The sequence below is a fragment of the Halichoeres trimaculatus genome, unplaced genomic scaffold (genome assembly GCF_033239565.1).
Source record: "Halichoeres trimaculatus isolate MK-OKI-2021-1 unplaced genomic scaffold, fHalTri1.1 fHalTri1_scaffold_13, whole genome shotgun sequence".
Lineage (NCBI taxonomy): Eukaryota > Metazoa > Chordata > Actinopteri > Labriformes > Labridae > Halichoeres > Halichoeres trimaculatus.
The window spans coordinates 15,967,933-15,981,541 of NW_027437191.1; the positions used below are offsets into that span (position 1 = coordinate 15,967,933).

Below are 13,609 nucleotides of genomic sequence, written 5' to 3' on the forward strand. Positions count from 1 at the left end.
TGTGTGTGTGTGTGTTTGTATAGGAGGAGGCAAAAGGAAGCTTAAGAACTGGTGGCCCTGAGTTGGAAGCCCTTTTTTAGAGCTTCTGTTTGTTTTAAATGCAGCTGGAAACCACAGCGGTCACCCCACACCCCAACCACACACACTCACATTTGAACATACACACACACACTCACACACTGTAGACAGGAGTTTCTCATTGTTGGAGGCCTATAAAGGCAATGTACTCAGTGCTAACCTCTTCCACGACCACCCAAATGCTTGTATGTCTCGCACTGGCCAGGAATCTCTCACACACAAACACACAGAGAGCTTTTTTTGTCTGCTTGCTGCTTCAACACACACACATACACAAAAAGACACACATACCCTGGGTGTGGCAGTCAGCAGGAACTTGGGTGGCAGCGTGGGCTGACAGGGCCGCAGTGTGGAGGCGGCAAAGCTTCGACTGTGGATCATCACGTCTGTGTGTCCAAGGATGCCGGGTCTGTGGGCTGTGAATATCAGCTCCTGTGACACACACACACACACACACACACACACACACACACACACACACACACACACACACACACTGACATTACGATCCAGCATTGTGATTATATCTGAGTGGTAGAAATTGCTAGTTATTTCCGAGGCATCTTATTGACGCGCCTCCTCCTGCTGGCATGACTGTGATTGCTGCTTTGAATGTGTCAAAGTTAGAATTATAGTAATTATTAGAATAAAAAAGCACCAAATGTCAGAAGTACAGCTCAACATCACTGACCTAACCAAACGCTTGTAGAGGTGACTGAGTGCACGGCTCATGTTTTTTATAATCTGCTTTGACTGTATATTTATGTTTCACTGGCTACATTCCTGACACGTCATATTAACTTCCAGCCAAACGCTTAAATCGTTACGTAAAGTGTATCATTATGCCACTCATATGATTTTCAGTGCATACTTCGCAATCCTTCAGATGATGAGTCTTTCTTTCTTTTTCCCTATTAAATCAAATACAATTATTCATATTTAAAATGACCCTTGATAACACATAATGAATTATTCAGAATAATTCAGAGGAAATGACACAAGTTTCAATTCACCTAAAAAGTTCTGTGTGGATTAAGTGTGACAGCAAAATAGGATGGATGCACAGTGCCATCTAATGGCAGAATTTGTAAAATAAAGGCCTCTTTCACCTTGTTTGGATATTGTTTGGCATCATCTTAAACCTGTTTCTATAAAGCAACACAAACACCAGTTAAGGAAGATGACAGATAAGTATCACCAAAGAAACACAATCCAAGTTTTTACTGCTACAGACAACGAGTAGAAGACTTTTACACACATTTTGAGAGTAATTGTTGAAAATTAAACATCTTTTTAGCACTTTTGTATGTCATTAGGCCATATACTGGCTCTAACATACAACCATTTCAAGGTGGGATATCTACGCCCTGGTTATACCTTGTGTGCAATGTGTAACACACTGAGGCGTAATAATAAGGCAGTCATCTCTGATCCTGCCCAAGAACACAATAAAGCTCTGATTGGCTCCCATTCCGTTGTATGTTTTCAAGCTGAGTCTCTTTCTCTTCCACAACAATGTACTGTGATGTGAATCATACTCTGATACACTGATATCAGGCCACATCAGGGTTCAATGTGTAAGTCTGAAGCTGAAGTCTTGATGTCCTCCAATGGTTTGATAGTTTCCTGTGTGGGAGCTAAAGCGAGTGCAGTTATGTCTGAGCTTAAGATACAGAATAGATGGAGAGACAAAAAAAGATGGACAGGTTAACTGAGAGCAGAAGAAACTTCATCTCTTCATCTGTACTGTATGATAAAATTAGTACAGTGTAACATCAAAAAAAGTCTCAAAAATGGTCTATAGTTTGTGATTCATGCGGACAGACAGCCGTTTGAAGCTTTACCCTAAAGCTAAAAGAATGAAAAATGCACAGGAGGTCTTCTTCAGAGCCGCCTTGTTCTCTCAATTCCTCCGTCAGAGCGGCAGGATAGCTGAAAGCAACACCGGGCATACAGTTACGGCTGGAGAAGAAGAGATGAGCCAAGCAGAGAGAAGCGGCACTGTTTGCCAGCTTCACACAGCTTAAAAAGAAAAACTCGCAGTTGAAAGAAGTTGCTCTTAACTGTGGGGGTGAGCAATTTCGAGGAGCTGCAGTGGGAGTCTGGGGTCAGCGCGGTCATACGGTGCAGAGTAAGATCCCCAGGTGTCTGAAAGTTTCTCTCTGACTCGAATATTTGAACTTGCTTTAAGATTTTGTTGCCCTTTCGTTCTTGAAGGCGCTCCAGGGGGGAACCTAAGCCATCAGGGGACTGCCTGACTCAGCGATGAGGCTGAGAGAGGAAGAGAAGGATGGAATTACCCTAAGAGCATTTTCTCTTGAGGCTTTTCCACCAAAGTAGTTCAGTTACATTTGGGAGAGGATGGAATTTGATACCTATCTGCAAGCTGGTAGCTGTTTGCTGGGAGAGCAGTTTAGAAGACTGCTTTTATTTATTTATTTTTTTACCTTTGCAGAATTACTAAAACCCTCTTTCCACAGTGACCTTGCAGTCTATCTGCAGACTGCAGCTGTTCACAAACTGCATATTTGTACTGGCTCTGTGCTGCCTCTTACCTAACAATCAGGCTTCCATTTGTCAAATACAAAAAACAGAGTAAATATGTGCTGTCTCAATGTAACCCTGCTGTTTTCCTCTGCAGAACCCAATACATACAAAAACATTTGGATGCAGCAAGAAATAGCTGAGATGTGCTAGATTTATCAAACGCCAGAATAGAAAGAACAACCGCTCTTTCCAGATCTTGCAGCGCGTCCCATCCAGCTCTTGTTACTAATGTCAGTGTTCTCAGAACCACATTTCCTGTTAAGTATCTTAGCTTATGGGCTGTTGAAAGACCGATGGACAGCTGAGCCGGTTTCATATCACCCTGTATCCTGATTCATGCACAATAACCCCAACACACAAACACCAACTGCACCAGTAGAATATGGGTTTATAATTTAATATCTTTTTCAGATTTGCCTAGATGCTCCCTGTTCACTGTGTAAAAGTATCAGAACTGCAATAAGCATGAGCTTATTGCAGTTCTGATAAATATATAATTTATACTAGGGCTGAACAATTAATCCAATTTACACCAACATCGCAATGTAACAGAGTGCAATTTTCAAATCGCAGAGTCTGCAATTTATAAAATGTACACAAACCTTCAGTCTATTTCATTTCATCACAACATGTAGGCCTAGCCTTCATACTATAGAATGATATAGAATGATTTTATAAATTGTTTTAGTGAATAATGCAAAAAAAATGAAATATAAAAATGAAATAAAAAAAATAAAAAAAAATAAAATTGCATGCTAAATTGCAATCGCAATATTGGTAAAAAAAAAAAAAATCGCAATTATATTATAATCCAAAATTGTTCAGCCCTAATTTATACTTTCAGGACAAAAAGTATTTGCAAACCATCTCCACCATGGATATATTGGCATCCTTTTACACTGTTGAATTATATTCATTTTATTAACTATTGAACTGTTACTTGTAACTCCAGATATTATCTGTAAAAATAGAAAATGTGAGCCTAAGTAAAAATATATTCAAGCTGTTTCTGATTCTGACTTATCTAAACATTTTGGTGAAACATGCAGTTAAAATGCATGTTTATAACTTATCGATGCTGAGTGTTCCAGATAGAGGCCAAAAAAATTACACCTACTCAGCTAGACAAACTAATTATGTTTAAGAAACTAGAAGAAATCAGCTTTTAAAAATTTCAGGTTCATGTTTATAACACTGAAAGTTTGCCTTTCCTCTGCATGTCAGGTGAAAGAAGCATGTAAAGCTAGTATGTACACAAAAAAAACTGAAATAAGCAAGTGCTTATGTCTTAATTTTAGTCAAATTTGTCTTGTTAGACTTGATATTAGCCACATTAACCTGAAAAGTCCAGAAGATAAAGAGCAAGATAATACTTGGATTGCTTGTGAAGAGAAAAAAATCCACCAAATCGGATAATAAAAATGTTCTTGTTACGACATTATTCATACTACTAAAAAACTTAACTATCCTTTACAAATAGTTGAGGTGTCAATTTTGTCTTTAAATATCTTGAAAAAAAGACCCCTTTTTCTAGATTTGTTGGGCAAATGTGGCTAATTGTACGTCTAATAAGACCATTACTAAACAAAAGACAAAAACACTTGCTTAGATTTCAGTTTTTGCAGTGTACAGACCCAGCAAACACAAAGAGGGCAGGAGGCAGTATTAAAGAGTAAGTGGCCGTCAGTGGGATTGAGTTCCACCTCGGATCCCAGAGGAGGGAGAAGAAGCCAGGGGCAGAGAGCAAGCTGTGTGGCCAAACATCGACTGATTCTCAGGGGAAACTTTCAGCATCATCAGCAGCACATGGCTCGCTAGCTGAGGTCTGTCATACACCTCATTTCCCGGCACATGGCCACTGAAAGGATTAATGTATATAAAATCTAGCCTGGCTGTGTGTTTTTAGTGTGTCTTACCTGGAGGACTGAGCTTGTGTGTGTGTTTGGGAAACTGGTGGGTCTGTTGGGCCACAGAATAAGGTCCTTGCGAGACAGACACTTATTCCTGGGCTGTGAGCTTCCTCTGTCCACTTCTAACTCTCTGTTTTGATCTTGATTTTCTTCTTCGAGGCTGAACAGGCGTTGGTAGTGGAGCCGATATGCAGCTTTGAGGGAGAGAAAAAGGGCTAACCATCTGTGAGAAAAATAGTGGAAGCAGAAAGAGATTAGTGAAAACAGAGCGAGATCTTTTTTTTAGTGAATAAATGCACATAAATAGTTTAACATGGTAAGTAACTGGACTTGTATAGTGCAAAGTTGACGCAGAACCTTCCAAGCTAATGCAAATTTGATGTCTGGCAGAGAGACACTGTGACATCTGGACGTTCAGCTGAAAGCTTCTCTTTACACTTACTATCCCACTCACACATCTGACCTCATTAAAGAAAGAGACACAGAGAAAGAGATCTGAAAATTTCAGATCAATTCTAACCTCACTAAAGTGCCTTGCAACATGAGGTTGGACATCTCAGCTGGTGACACATCGATGAAGCGCAGGAAGGAGAAACAGCTTCCCTTGTCATCACCTGAAAGAATAAAAAAAGAATAAAGCATGGAATAAATGAGACAGAGAGGGAACAAATAAAAACAGGAAGAACAGAGGAGGGTGGTTGGAAAAGCTCAGTATGTCTGTTTAAGTTTTCTATGTCCTTACCTTTTCTGTGAAAAAGAGACTGCTGGATGTGATTTGGGGAAAAGGGAGACAACAGCACTTGAAGTAATCTGAGGAAGATGCAGAGACAGACAGGGTTATATTATGAACTTCAAGAAAAGGAAGCATCCAGTGCCAGTCAGACCCACATGTATGCTGCTAACAGCTGTAATTGAGATAATAGCTCTGTGCAGCTCCAAAATCAGCAAATATCCACCAGAAGTAATCGACCAATGTTTTAGAAAGCAATTTATAATGTGAACATAACCCTATTCAAAACAAGGACTGCAGAGATTTTGATGGACCTGTTTTTGTTGGATTTGAGAAACAGTGTCTGTGAGTGTGGAAGAGCTTACTTGTTTTTGGCCTGGTTGTGTGCGTGGATGAGGCCATGCCGGTAGAGGAACTTCGACATGATGTAGGCTTTGAGGTGCATGTGGAAAGGAGAGCGAGTTTCCTGGCGTTCAAACAAGTCAGGGTGGTTACACACCTACACAAAAACACAACACACAGTCGATGTGTTCAGAAAAATGGGAAAAAGAAGAACCACGAGGTATGCTTCCTGTGAGTCTGCCAATTCACTGTTTGATTGATTTGAAATCTCAACCCTAACTCCCACAAATAAAAATGTAGAGCTATTATTAGCACCGGAGCATTAAAATCCCCCTGAAATTCAGCTGCAAGAGAAAATAATCAGAGTTTTGATAACGTGATACTAAAAATGAGCCTCAAATCATTAGCAGAAATAACTGTCATCAATCATCCTGAGTACCTGTGGCTGACTACATCACCAAAACTCTTCCACTTGCACTTCATTGTGTTTGTCTACCTTCCTGAACTGCATGACCAGGTTCATGAGGGAGGAGGTGGTGCTGTGGGACTGCTGGGCCGTGCCCATAGAGGACTGCAGCAGATCCTCTATGGAGATCTTGTTCCTCAGAGCCTGGTAGAGCAACCTCTGGCGGGATGTCAGCTGACAGTAGGTCAGTATCTCGATCTGGGGGGGTGGGAGAGAAATGTGTCAACAATTCAACAGCAAATACATGACAAACTTCCTTCAAAAGGACAAAAATGAGTGTTATCATTACTATCATTGTGTTTTTATTTTAATTAAATAAGGTTTAACGATTATGTAACTGTTATAGGAGCCAGATCCCTGTTGATAATAAAAAACAAAAGCTAAATAACGAGTTTGCTATCAGAATAATAAGTCACACATATATTGAAGAGCTCAAATAAAATTTTATAAGATTTTTTTTACATTTATTCATTTCATGTAATTGAAATAAAACAGAATTTATGTTTAACAGAAATATTTTTTGTAGGGCTGTCCTAGTAGGGATGGGAATTTTAAGCAAAAACACTACTTGATAGCCACTCTTATTGAGAAATCTAGACTGGATCCAGTGGAAAATTTCACACACTGGTGTTTCAGGAAACCCTTACTTCAGCCTCTGTTTGTAGCACTTTGTTTCAGCTGCTGTCTCTTTAAGGCTCCCTGCTTGAGAAACCTCCTTCCCTCCGATTGGCCCGTTGGGAACAGAGCTAACAACGGACCTTTGTGTTTGAGGCCCGCCCCTCCAACGTGTCATGAACCAATACAGAAACCCTTATGCAATCTCATCATTTTAACAAGGTTCACAAAGATCTAGATCTTGTGAAGATCTTATGCTAAATTCAAATTCAAATTCTTCATTTCAGTCTTTGTTTATAAACTAGATTGGAAAATAGTTACCACTTTTCTCCAGCAGAGGGTGAAATGTTTCTCTCTGACTCACGTGATGTGCATTTTATGGGAAAATATGGCACCTGATATAGTCTGTAGACATTATCATCATCATCATTTCACTTTTCACATGGTCTGGTTTTAAAAAAGCAAACTAAAAATTGCGAAAAAATTGTAAATACTAAAGAATCATAATTCAAATCCAATTGGCACCCCAAAAATCGTAATAGAATCGAATTGCAAAAATAGCATATCATCCCACCCCTACTTCTTTCTCTTACTCTCTCTAACCCCTGCACAGTCAAGGCAGATGTCTGTTAAACATGAGTCTGGTTCTGTTCGAGGTTTCTGCCCATTAAAATGAAATTTTTCCTTGCTACTGTAACTTGCTGAAAGCTGTACAGTCCTGTACTCATGGTAGGTTAAGATGAGATAAGACTCCTTATCTTCTTTTGGTGTTGGGTTTCTGCTAGTAAAATTTTATTAACATTACTAGGTCTAGACCTGTATATGTTTTTGGAAAATGTCTTGAGATAACATTTTTTACGATTTGGCGCTATATAGATTAAGAATGATTGATTGATTGATTAATTAATTGATTGAGTTTAAAGACAGATTAATAGTTCCCTCCACAATATGAATAAGTAGTCATTTGAAAGTCTGTCCATGTTTAGTGTGGACATCCAGCACTGTCACTTTGTATCCATGTTTAAATATGGGATCAGAGAACCCCCTCTTTGAGAATGTTTACTAACATGTTTTCATTAGTGAGTTTGGGTCTTGTGCTCCGGTAAGAGAATCAACAAGACAAAACAACAACTAAAAAATAAGCAAAAGCTTATTGAGAAACATTAGTGCTGAAGGCTGTCAGATGGATTTTTTGTTACAACACCCATGAAGGTTAAGGTATGTTTCTCTTTGTTCCATTTTTGGATGAAAAAAAAACAGAAAAAAGTGATATGTGTGAACAAAGAACAAGAAAGTTTGGGGGTTGAACCTTGAGAGGAAAGAGGTCTGAATCACAAAGTAAAAGCTGGCTGGATTTATAACAAATCTGGAAACAGTAAAGACAAATGATTCAGCATTACTGGCGTGTTGTTCCTCCAAGAAACATTCAAGAATTTTCACATGGCCTCAACATGAACAGGAGCAGATTTCATGCCCTGTTGGACCTGAATTCTTCAAACACACATCAAACACTATAACTTTAACTCTTGTATCATCCGATGAAAGACGTGAAACCAAACGTCTACAAACCACAAGAACCAAAATGTGAACCATCACTGAACTCTCCTGGTTACTGTTGGCTTCAGTGTGCAGACCAAACAAGAGAAACCAACATGAGAAGAGGAGGAGGAGGAGGAGGGGGAGGAGAGGAAGTGGGCTGGCAGGGCAGTATGTGGGTGTGGGGAGGGGGGTGAAAAAGACAGATGTGTGGGAGCCGTGAACTCTGTCTGTGTGTGGAGACTCCCACAGCGTGTGAGTGAGAATGTGTGTTCTGTGTGTGACAGCAAAAGACCCCGAGTCCAGCATCTGTCAAGAGGATCTGCCAGCACAAGCATCATTCACAAGCTTATTACAGCGCTTTCTGCGTTAATGAGGTGTGCAGGCTGGGTGCAGGTCTGAACAGGAGAGGAAAGAATAAGAGTTGCTGAGCTGACTGAAAAGAGTGTCCTATTTTCAAACTGAATACAGTTCAGTACAATCAGCTTATGAGATTTTAAAATTCTGTGCAACCATCTACCAGAAACCTCTGTATGTTAGTCATAAAGTGCGATGACTGAAATCACCTGAATCTTAATAAGCACCTAAATGCAGAGAAGAACTTCGCTCCCCTACCTTGTCTGAGAGCTCATTTTCCACATCCTTCTTTATTCTGCGCAGCATAAAAGGCTTCAGGATCATGTGCAATCTGGAAAGTTGGTCTGAAACACAAACATCATTATTATTTAGCTACAGAGCGCATTACATGCATCAGTGAGCAGCGATAAAATTTCAATGCTGGCACACAAAAGACAGAATTTCCGCACAAATAACTCGACAAATATTCCGTGTTGTTGCCTGGAAAAAATGAGCAAAAACTTGAACAAGCATCTGAGAGGGTTGAACTCACTCTCGTCGATGGCAGACTTGTTTTCAGCGTGGCTTTCGATGTCCTTAGAGAACCACTCGTTGAATTCATCATGGGAATCAAACAGCGTGGGCATGATGAAGTGCAGTAGGGCCCAGAGCTGAGGGTTAGGAATAACACATACACACATTTAACAAAGGTTCTCTGAGGCTCGCATAAACACACAAAAATGCAGACACTTCAGGTGCTCACCTCAGCCATTGTGTTCTGGATCGGTGTCCCGGTGAGCAGCAGTCGGTTTCGGCACTGGAACTGAAGCAGGATTTTCCACCTAACACTGAAACACAAACCGTGAAAAATGATCATAAATCATTTTTATTATTTATAATCCAGTATTTTACAGTAATGCTTACACAACCTACTCAGGCTGTGAAACTGTTTAGAGGTCCATATCCGAACCCAAGAGCTGTTTTCTGACAACAATGTCTCTGGGCATGACATCCAATCTCTCATGCTGCGTTTCTGGTGCAGCCAGCAGTAGGCGATAAAGTCTGCATTGTTTAGAGTCCAGCTGGCATCTTGTGAGATGACCACACAGCTAAAACTGAAACCTAAGCAAGTTTTTATGCTTAATTTTTAGAAAGAAATCTGTCTTTTTAACTTAAGTTTCGCAACTTAAAGCTGACAAGTCCAGAAAAAATAGTTATTCCAGAGTATTGGAAGAAAAATGAACACCTGAATTGCTTGAAAGCGCAAATTAAACCACCAATTAGGTCAAGAAAATATACTTTTCAAGTTATTTAAAATGTGAAAAATAAGTAAAGTACATGTTCTTAACCTGTTGGCAGATTTTCTTTTACTCTTTAAAACAAATTACATTTCAGTTTTCAGATCAAAAAGTAATCAAAACTAATCACCGATCTGCAGATTTGCCTGGATACTAAACACCTTTACTAAAAGCTGTCCCTGTCACCTGTGAGTCTCTTCCTCACCACTTGCAAGCAACCAGTCTTAAGTCTGCAGAAATAACAGCATGATATCTTCACAGGACTTGTCAGGTCTGCTTCTGATACGCTCTATGAAGTCAGGAGGTGATGCTGCTTAGTTTTCAAAAAATCATCACAAAGACATGTTACTGAAGACGCTGGTCTAGAATGGTTTGGCCCTTACATGCAGAACATTTTCATCTGATTGCTGCCAATAGAAGCTGTGCTGCCAAGCAGAAACAAGAATATCCGAGATCAGTCTCAAATGTACCAATTCTGCATGTTTTGTAGAATCTCTGTGAAGAGATTAGATGTATTGGAACGTTTGTTTTTTCAAACCTTTTAAAAACTATCAGTCTTATTTTGAAGATCCATCCAGCCACTGTCACTTATCTCTGTCAGGGTCTCTGCGCCTTATCCCAGCTGTCTTTAGGAAAGAAGTAAAGAAGAGCCTGGACAGCTTGCTTAAAGATGATTTAGAGTAACCAGTCAACATAATGAATGTAGCTTTGGACTGTGAGAGGACAACCAGAGGGACCTCAAATCTTAGACTGAGCCCAATCAAAACAAGTAATGTGCAGAACGAAAATAACTAAATAATTTAAAGTCCTTGTCTCTGAAATGTTGTGTTTATTTAGATAACAAAACTGACCTTTTGAATGCTGAAGACAAAAGAACTTGGACAGTTTGGCTGTGTGCACTTAAGTGAAATCCTCTCACAGAGACTTGGACTTCCCCATTACATTATATTAATCATGTACTGTTTTATTTTTTGTAGTCAAGCTACACAAAAACAAATGAACCCAGAGAAGAATTCTAATCTCTGGTTTTAGTGGCTGAATCAGGAGCAGTAAAATGAATCTATGGGTGAACAATAGTAAGACCTTAGTGTTGTGACCGAATATAAAAAATACCAATATGCAGACTATGCAATGTGTTGGTGACTTTTTCTGTGTAATCAAGCGATACTGAATTCTTAGCCATATAAATGACATACCTGCTGCTGCTCTTCAGTGCCTGAGCCTCATCCAGGACCATGTACTGCCACTTGACCCTCTGGAAGTACTTGACGTCCTGAACAACCAGCTGGTAGCTTGTGATGACCACATGGAAAGGTGCGTTTTGTGTGTAGAGGGTTTTCTGTTTGACCAAAGAGACAAGATTTAAGCTGTCAAAACCTCAAACAAGTGTGTGACTAGACGGGTATGTTACTGCAGTTTAATGAAACACAAATATCAAAAATTAAAACAGGCAATCATAATTGATCAAGTAAAATACACCCCCCCTCCCTTTTTTTAAAGTTTTCCCCAATTACTCAGTTCTTTGCTTTCCTTTCTCCTTTTTCATGAGTGGAGGGAATGAACTTTTTATTTACTTACTTAGTTAGTTTAGTTTGTTTACTTAGTTTTACCACAAGAACCCCAAGTTGACTAAGCTTGGATCAGTGACAGCACTCAATTTATTATTTATTACTTTACTGGCTGTGGTCCTGTTGTGCACCACTGCTCTCTGTACACTGCTGCTGAGTGGCCATCTCCTTACCTCCAAAGATCTTTGCACTGGCTGTTCTCCCTTTAAAAGTCCTTTCTTGGCTTCCATATTATCTGCGTATTTACTAGTCTAAACAGACAATCATCACGACCTAGGCTCTCAAAATGTTCTTCAGATGTTGGTCCACAGGGTTAAGACTGAATAATGCAGAAAGTATTTTAAACTCTTGGAACATCTTTCAGAAAGATCCAAAACTGACCCAAATGGTCACTTTGGGAGAGTTCAATCCAATTTTGAGAGATTGTGAAAACAACAGTCTGGGCAGTTGTTTCTGTTCTTCATAGCCCTTGCATTTTAAACACATGTCCTGTTTTTAAGGATGCTTTAGACTATTCCAATGTATGTTCTTTACCTGGCTCCAAAATTTCCGGATCACTTTGCGATCATGAGGATTCCCCCAGTATGGCAACACCTAAAAAAGGAGGGGGGAGTCAGGTCAAGATCGATCACACCAAAATGAATGCTTGTTTTTGTGAATCCATTTGACATAAATTCAAACTTTTCAAAAACATTTTACTTTCAAACTGAGCTATAAAACAAAAACAGAGTTGGGTGATGTTCCCAGAGGAGGCATCCAGGCATAGCATCCTGCATGAATCACTGCCTCTGTAGCTGAGCTGTTGATGTACTATGTAATGTGAAAAGATTTACACATCATTACATCAGTCATCACTCGCTGGTGTTCCATTGTTTTCAGTCAGTCTTGCTCTGAGTGTTCAGGAAGCTTATCTCCAAATTGTGTAATAGGCTCTTTTCACAGCTCATTAGCAACACAGACTGGGTTTGATTTATTCTAAACTTGTGGAGAGAGTGGGTATAGTTGAGAGTTGAGCACGTCAAACGGTTATGTATAGTGTATTATAATGTGTGAGTGAGTGTGGGACTGTGTGCGCACCTAACCATAATAGACGTATTGGGGATTTTGATGAATGGCTTTTTAACAATCTGGTACAACATTTTGTGAGGGAAGACCTAACAACAAAAGCATGGACAGCTTTGGAATCATGTGCTTAACACGGGCTGTGCTGGTGCAACACTGCCACCTAGTGAGTCATTCAATCCTGATCGTTCGAGGGTGGATTTCCTAATATGAGGTCACAGCTGGGTTTAATACAGGGGGTAAAATGTTTTTGCAGCTGTGTCTGGCTGTGTACTAACTTGTCCTTGTCGTCATGGATTCTCACCTTAAACTTAGGCACAAAGCGAGTGAACTCCTGGTGCCAGTTGTTGAGAGTTGATGCAGGAGAGATGATCAGAAATGGACCCCAGATGTTGTCTCTCTGAACAGGGACAGATAAACAAAGCTGTGACAGGTGACTGATCCAAAGAGCAACTGAATGAGCTACTAACAAAGAAATCAACTTTATGAGTCCCTTTGTAGAATTATTTTAAAGGGGACATATCATGCTTGTTTCTCCTTTTCACTATGCCAGACTAGGATGCCTGTAAAGCAGGGATGTCAAACTCGTGCCATGGAGGGCCAAGAGGCTGCAGGTTTTCTTTCCAACCACAAACTCCACCAGCTGATTTCACTGATTAGTCCCTGCTTTCTGCTTGAAGGTGAGGTAATTAGTGGAATCAGCTGGTGTAGTGTTTGGTTGGAAGGAAAACCTGCAGCCTCTTGGCCCTCCATGGCACGAGTTTGACATCCCTGCTGTAAAGCATTTCTGCCCTCAGTACAAGTCATTTGGTTCCTTCATTGCCCCACAATAGTGTTCTCAATATCCTCAGTTTAGGTCATTCTGAAGATCTTGTTGAAACGCTCCGTTTCGAGAATGACCTCCAGTAACGTCACAGCCCTTTGTGCTGATTGGTCAGTTCTATCAGAGGGGCAGAGGGGGTAGAGCCAGGGGGCGGTTTTTGCAGCATGGCAGTATTTACAAAATCGCCACATTGAATGGAGCAGACCGAGCGGGTTTGCTGTTTGCCAAAACTTCACCATAAGGCATTGATAGCACTAATAAAATGGCAGAGTGTAGGATACGTCCTTTTGTATTGGAC

At 40.1% G+C, this 13,609-nt stretch overlaps 1 protein-coding gene across 1 annotated transcript in view; it reads right to left on the minus strand.

The window, feature by feature from the left end:
• Positions 1-13,609, minus strand: part of ino80 (INO80 complex ATPase subunit) — a 46,215-nt gene that overhangs the window by 27,051 nt on the left and 5,555 nt on the right. Inside the window, exons 15-26 of the mRNA XM_074685118.1 lie at positions 12,793-12,888; positions 11,961-12,020; positions 11,055-11,197; positions 9,324-9,408; positions 9,114-9,231; positions 8,840-8,925; positions 6,104-6,271; positions 5,631-5,764; positions 5,278-5,345; positions 5,056-5,149; positions 4,542-4,758; positions 370-510 (exon numbers count right to left, since the gene is read on the minus strand). Of these exons, the coding sequence (XP_074541219.1) occupies positions 370-510; positions 4,542-4,758; positions 5,056-5,149; positions 5,278-5,345; positions 5,631-5,764; positions 6,104-6,271; positions 8,840-8,925; positions 9,114-9,231; positions 9,324-9,408; positions 11,055-11,197; positions 11,961-12,020; positions 12,793-12,888 (1,410 nt within the window). The remainder of the gene's footprint in view (positions 1-369; positions 511-4,541; positions 4,759-5,055; positions 5,150-5,277; positions 5,346-5,630; positions 5,765-6,103; positions 6,272-8,839; positions 8,926-9,113; positions 9,232-9,323; positions 9,409-11,054; positions 11,198-11,960; positions 12,021-12,792; positions 12,889-13,609) is intronic.